The 6,647-nt window shown below is 48.1% G+C and overlaps 1 protein-coding gene across 1 annotated transcript in view; it reads right to left on the bottom strand.

Moving 5' to 3' along the window:
* LOC108796998 (contactin-associated protein-like 5) overlaps positions 1–6,647 on the bottom strand; it is a 283,699-nt gene that overhangs the window by 237,497 nt on the left and 39,555 nt on the right. The window contains exon 3 of the mRNA XM_018568564.1: positions 1,104–1,205. Coding sequence (XP_018424066.1) covers positions 1,104–1,205 — 102 coding nt within the window. The remainder of the gene's footprint in view (positions 1–1,103; positions 1,206–6,647) is intronic.

Here is a 6,647-nt window from a genome sequence, read left to right as displayed (position 1 = left end):
GGTATTAATTACAAAGGTACTTGGTTTTAGTTTTAAAGCTGATCTCCAGGCAGATACAAACCACACAAATGAATGTCATTCAAAATCATTTTAGCAGTAAGAACCTAAATTTGAGTCAATATCAGCATCTTTCAGTCTATATACAGCAGAACTTAGACTGTAGGAGGGAGAAGCAGCACAAGGAGCCAGTCATTTGTGCTGCAGTGCAAGGAGCATGCTTGACAAAGCAGATAGGTGAGCTCATCAGTCTTCTGCTTCTCCTTTCACTGTCCAATCACAGGCTGGGGGTGGGTCAAGAGCTGTATGTGTTAAATCATTTTTTTAAAAATCAATTTAAACAATCACCACCTAAAATTCACTTGGTTTCAGCATCTTGCAGTCCGTGTACAGCAGAGCTCATATTGTGGAAGGGACAAGCAGCACAAGGAGCCAATTTGTGCTCCAGTGCAAGGAGCATGCTAATAAGAGAAGAGAGCGGAGTGGCAGAGAGATGAGCTCATCAGTCTGCTGCTTCTCCTATCACCATCCAATCACAGACTGGGGGAGGGTCAAGACCAGTAAGTGTTACAAAACTGCAGCCGAGAGGTTGCAGCCAATCCAGGCTGTGCTGTGTGCCAGAGCTGTGTAAATATCAGGCCTGGATGGAGAGAAACACAAACCTTTTGGCCGTTAAAACCGCTCCCATATTTGTATTCCATCTGCGTATTTATCTGTTTGCCTGGAGTTCAGCTTTACACAGTGGCGTCACAAGGGGGGTGCGGCCCGTACCCGGTGCTTTACATAAACAAATATGTAATTCAATGATCTTATAACAACCCGCACGGTGAGGACATGGAAGCCTCCCTCGTGGTTTCCACCAACTTCTTCATTTCATGGAACTGGCCCGATCGCTAACAATCGCTCCAGTCCGGCCCCTTCACCCCGTAATCGGGCCTCTTAATTCTCCGGCTCGTTAACTCCGCTAAAGCATTTCAGGAAGATATAAAAAAATCTGTTTTTCTTGTAATAATTCTCAGACGAGGAGCTGATTTCGGCTAGACGCTCGATGAATTATTCATGGCAGCCCTCCACACAGTGACAGACACTTCAAACACCGATCTTACCATTGTGGCTGTTGAGCTTCGCGTTGCTGTGGCTGAACAGTTGCGAGGAGCTGTCAAACGCCGAGTGCGGCAGCGCGGAAACCAGGGGGTCATCGCAATTATCTGCGGGAAGATGGAAAGACAGGAAAAGCGTCAGCGGCACGCTAATGAGCCGACGCGGGCAATACAGCACAGAGAATGTTTATGAGGAGATACAGGAAATGCACAAATCAGGCACAGGACGGCGTAGGACAGTGGTTCTCAACCTTTCTAGGGCCGAGACCCCTTGGTAACATTTGTCAAGTTGTGGTGACCCCCAAAGGTTAAAATTTTAGGGATGATGCGGCTGCTACAGCGACATCTGGCGGGAGAACTGACACTGCTGCGCTAAGAGAGGGCTGAGGAGGACTCTCACCTAGCACAGCAGAAATCACACAGTGGCCTACAGCTTGAGAACCACTGGCGTACGCCGTCAAAAAAAAAAAAAAACCACCATAGGAATGCATAGCTAGATTCCTATTGGCTATTACACTTTGCAATAGCCAATAGCAAATTTGCTATTGCACCCGCCCTTTGCTGCTGTCAATCTAGGGTTGCCACCTCTTCTTCCATCGAAACCCGAACACTCTAGCAATGGACGGACATTTTTTGGGGGAGAATGAATTGTGGCTTATTCATATGTAAATATCACAGTCAAGACTTTTCTCAGTGGGAGGCCAGTAGCCACTATCTACATTTTGGTTGCCCCTGTCTGCCTGACATCTTGTGTCCGGGTTTCTGCTGCCATGAAACCCGGACACAGCATTCAAAACCCGGACTGTCTGGGTGAATCCTGGACAGGTGGCAACCCTGTGTCAATCACTAGAAGAGGACCTGATGGAGCCGCTATCTAATAGCGGGAGACTCCCGGGCGACCCCTGGAAAATCGTCAATGGGTCGCGACCCACAGGTTGAGAACCGCTGCCGTAGGACTTTCTATCAGCCTGAACCAGTTCGGTGAGCATCAGTTCTTGGACACCAAAGTCGCCACTCATGAGTAACCTTGCTGCAGGTCAACAGTCCCAAGAGAAAGACTCAGGAGCTGATTTATTGCCTATAGGCATGTCCAGATACCAGTACCGATACTCGGCATTTTCATGAGAACTCCCAGGGTGGCAGGGGTTGCAGCTGGGACCTGGCTCTGGCACTCCACCACTGTCCTGAAATCATTAGTCTGTATTGTTTTAGAAAAACTGTCACATGACAATAAACAACAATGTATCAGTACTCGTATGTGTGAGGACTTGGGCAAGTATCAGTTCTTGCACTTGGAAAACTGGTATCGGTGCGTCCCTTTACATATATTTATTTAAAAAAATAATGCATTAAAATGGGGATGTACAAATCCCGGGAGCTCTGTGTGCTCCTTACAAATGCCAGCGGCCTCCTAAATTTAGAAATTTTCTCCAGTCTAGTCTCGGAGCTGGAAAAGTATCTGTACTTGTATCGAGTACGGCACTTGGTATCTGAACATCCCTAGTTGCCTATAGCTGGGTGAACATCATTCACAGGACAATCCTGCCACTAGATCGAGCCGAGGAGCATATGAGTTTCCTCTGTTCCTTCTAGTGGCAGTAATGCCCTGCAAACGGCATACGTGCAGCTGTACGTTGGGTGAATGCGTTATAAATCAGTCAAGTAAAACAAATGGCAAACGCACTCATCAACTCATAACCAGCTTTACAGCAAGCTGCACATGGAAGGGCTTTATACAGTACAACGGCAAAAAGTTTCCCAGCACACTCACCAGCCAGCATGCAAAACAAACCTGTCTGATCACTAAGGTTAAAAACAGAGGTTTGGATACACGTCTTCTGCAGAATGTAAAAGCCGCGCCTAAGGCCCCTCTATATAGTGCGGTCCTAACTCTAACCTGTGAGAGTCTCCATCTTGGAGCACGTGTAGCAAAAGATAAAATTGGGTGCAGGTTCGCCAGGAGGAAGCCCAACCTCCTTAAAAGGTACAGGGACACACAAGGGACCCCGCACATCACAGCGGCAGCTGAGACCCCCAGTGTGGCACTACACCAAATCAGTCAAGCAAAACAAATGGCAAACACACCACTCATCAACTCATAACCAGCTTTCAAGCAAGGTGCACATACAGTACAACAGCAAAATGTTTCCCAGCACACTCACCAGCCAGCATGCAAAAAACTATGACCCAACCTTTTTTTGAAATAGTTCCCTTTAGGCTCACAGGAGATCATTTACTATGTCCTCGTGTGACCCAAAACTCAGCATATAGAGTGCTGTTGCCCGCTGTATGCTGACAGCACAGAGCCGCACTGTGGCTGAGAAAGATCCCAACAATATTGTCAGTATCCACCCCGCTGCCTGATTGACAGCTGGTAGAGCCAGAGCCAACTGTGCCCGCTCCCTCCCCCGGTCCATTCCTCTAGTCTGTGCTGGAAGAACAGAGAGGGAGCAATCCCTGCAGGATCCCTGACAGTCAGCGCTCTCTGCAGGGAGAAGATTGTGAATTCAGCAGTCAGCGGTATGTGATTGCTCAGTTCTCTATCTATAGAGCTGTTGTGTGACAGCTTAAGTGTCACAGGTCGGCTCTAATTATGAGGATGAGTGTAATACACTCTCCCAATACTTCTCCTTTAAAGGAGAACTATGGGGTTAAATCTTTTCCCCATAGTTCTCCTTAGGGTAACAGGAGGACACAAACTAGCGTCCTCCCATCACCCTAAGCTCAGTATATTGGGAGCTGTAGCTCGCGCTATACTGAGACGCTGCTGCTGAAGCGGATCCCGACAATTGTGCCGGGATCCGCCCAGCTGCGTGACTGACAGCTGGCTCTGCCTATCTAGTGGCAGAGCCAGCTGTACCTGCCCCCTCCCCCATCCGATCCACCAGTCAGCGCTGGCGGATTGGAGCGGGGAGGGGGGAATCCAGCCCCTATCCTGTCACGGCAGAGAGCCGTGACAGGATCGAGAAGTGAGCGAGCGCCGGTATATGTTCGCTCACCTCCCGATCTACTGAGCCGACCTGTGACAGTCTCATTGTCACAAGTCGGCTAGAACTATGAGGTGAGTGAAAAGCACTCACCTCATAGTTCTCCTTTAAACAAACCTATTTTGCCTTTTCTTACAATTACTGCTTTTCCACTTCCTGGTCCTCTTGGGCATTGGTGATGTAAGCTATTCCCAAGCATCCCGGGAAGGTTACACCAGCAGAGCATTGCTGTGAAATCTCATGTGTAATCTCACGAGATCTCAGGGAAAGACATCCTCCTTCCCTGAGACGATGTGCATGGTCACATGTCCTAGTCACGTGTCCCAAAGTTCCAGGAAGTAAAGGGAGAGGTATTAATCTGCCCTTAGTATAAATGGCCACTGCGAGAAGACTGGGGAGTAAAAGAAAAATAAGGAATGCAAAGAATAAAAAGCCGGCAATTATCTAGAATTTTGTGTCTGTAGATTGTCGTCACTAAACATTTCTGAAGGTGGACTTGTTGCCATTTCAAAGATAGGGGTAAAGTTCCTCTTTAAATGTGTGCTGCAAATGAAACAAGTATACCGTGTGTCTTTAATATACACTGAGTGGCCAGATTATTATATACACTGAGTGGCCGGATTATTATATACACTGAGTGGCCGGATTATTATATACACTGAGTGGCCGGATTATTATGACCACCTGACGTCTGTAGGCACATTAGCTATAATTTGGCACTGAAGTTGCTAGAGGGCCAGACCATTATAAATAGGGAAGCGGCTTGTTTACCACGACAGTAGAAGTGATTTGTTTCTGAAGATACGGGGAAACAACGCGATGTAACAGCCTCTGAACGCGGGATGATTGTTGGCGCTCAGAGCCATGGAGCGAGTATCAGCAAAACAGCAGAATTCCTTAAATGTTCAAGAGCAGCTGTTGTTAAAGTGTTTAAAGACCGGACTGTCAGCCGAAAATCTGGGTGTGAACGTGCGAATTGTGGCCCTCAGCGACTAGTCAATGTTAGGGCAGAACGGGGGAGGGGCAAGACTGGTACAAGACAACAGAAGGGCAACAGTGCCGTGTCAGATTCCTCGCATCACCTTTCATCATCTCGTGGAGTTACCAGGCGGCCCAACGAAGTACTGATGGGGTGGTCATAATAATCTGGCCACTCAGTGTAGATTAATCTAAAATATGGGGTCTATTTATTAAAAAAAAAATGTGCATAGCTATGCGTCCATCACTCCGGGGATATCCCGCCCCCCCCCCACTTGGGTGTGTACTGAAATATTTTCAATAATAATCAGTAATTCTTATCTTGTCTTATATACTACCACTAGACACCCCATGACCTGGCTGACAACAGTCATAATTATAATAAGCAATGTATTAAATAAAAGTATCCTTCCCTGTGTTCACACATTAGTAATTTCACTAGACTAATACCCGAGTGTTACTTCTTAGCAGACGCAATGCTGGGAGATGGCTTTAGATGAGCAGGAAAGCCTTTTTATGATCCGGAAGACACAGAATTTAACAAAAGCCAGATTAGTATTCATTAGACAGAGTGCACACGCTGCGGGTTCAGGAGAGGACAGCAATACATTAAAGGAGAACTATGGGGTCAGGTCTTTTCCCCATAGTTCTCCTTAGGGTAACGGGAGGACACAAACTAGCGTCCTCCCGTCACCCCAGGCTCAGTATACCGCTCGCCCCCGTCACGGCAGAGAGCCGTGACAGGATCGAGAGGTGAGCGAACGCCGGTATGTATTCGCTCACCTCCCGATCTACTGACGCCACTGCTGTAGCTCAATGTCTCTCAAAGTCGCTCAGCTTAAATCAGCGCTGAATGGGGCTGATGTAACTCAGTGTGAATGGGGCCTAAGATACGCATTATATCAGAGAGATGAGGGCGCTTCCATCTGTGCCCGGTCTTTCTCTGGCTTCGTAATCTTCGGCTGATTGGTTGGCCCAGGATGATGTCATTTAAAGGCACGCGCAATGGAAATTCATTCATACCGGAAGGTCCGGCACCTAGACATGCCGAGGTACTTCCGCATGATCAGTCTAGTGTGCAATATAAAGCAGTTTGCTAACAGGCAGATAGGGAACATTCGCCGCATAAGAGACACAGAATGAGAGAGAGAGAGGAGAGACAGCCAGGAGAAAGAGAGAGAGGAGAGACAGCCTGGAGAAAGAGAGAGAGGAGAGACAGCAAGGAGAAGGAGAAAGAGAGAGAGGAGGAGAGACAGCCAGGAGAGAGAGAGAGAGAGGAGAGAGACAGCCAGGAGAAAGAGAGAGAGGAGAGAAAGCAAGGAGAAAGAGAGGAGAGACAGCCAGGAGAGAGAGAGGAGAGACAGCCAGGAGAGAGAGACAGGAGAAAGAGAGAGAGAGGAGAGACAGCCAGGAGAGAGAGAGAGGCGAGACAGCCAGGAGAAAGAGAGAGGAGAGACAGCCAGGAGAAAGAGAGAGAGGAGAGACAGCCAGGAGAAAGAGAGGGAGAGAGAGGAGAGACAGCCAGGAGAAAGAGAGGGAGAGAGAGGAGAGACAGTCAGGAGAAAGAGAGGGAGAGAGAGGAGAG

The sequence above is a fragment of the Nanorana parkeri genome, unplaced genomic scaffold (assembly GCF_000935625.1).
Source record: "Nanorana parkeri isolate BGI_ZX_2015 unplaced genomic scaffold, ASM93562v1 scaffold1209, whole genome shotgun sequence".
Taxonomy (NCBI): Eukaryota; Metazoa; Chordata; class Amphibia; order Anura; family Dicroglossidae; genus Nanorana; species Nanorana parkeri.
This window is presented reverse-complemented; position numbering and strand designations above follow the sequence as displayed.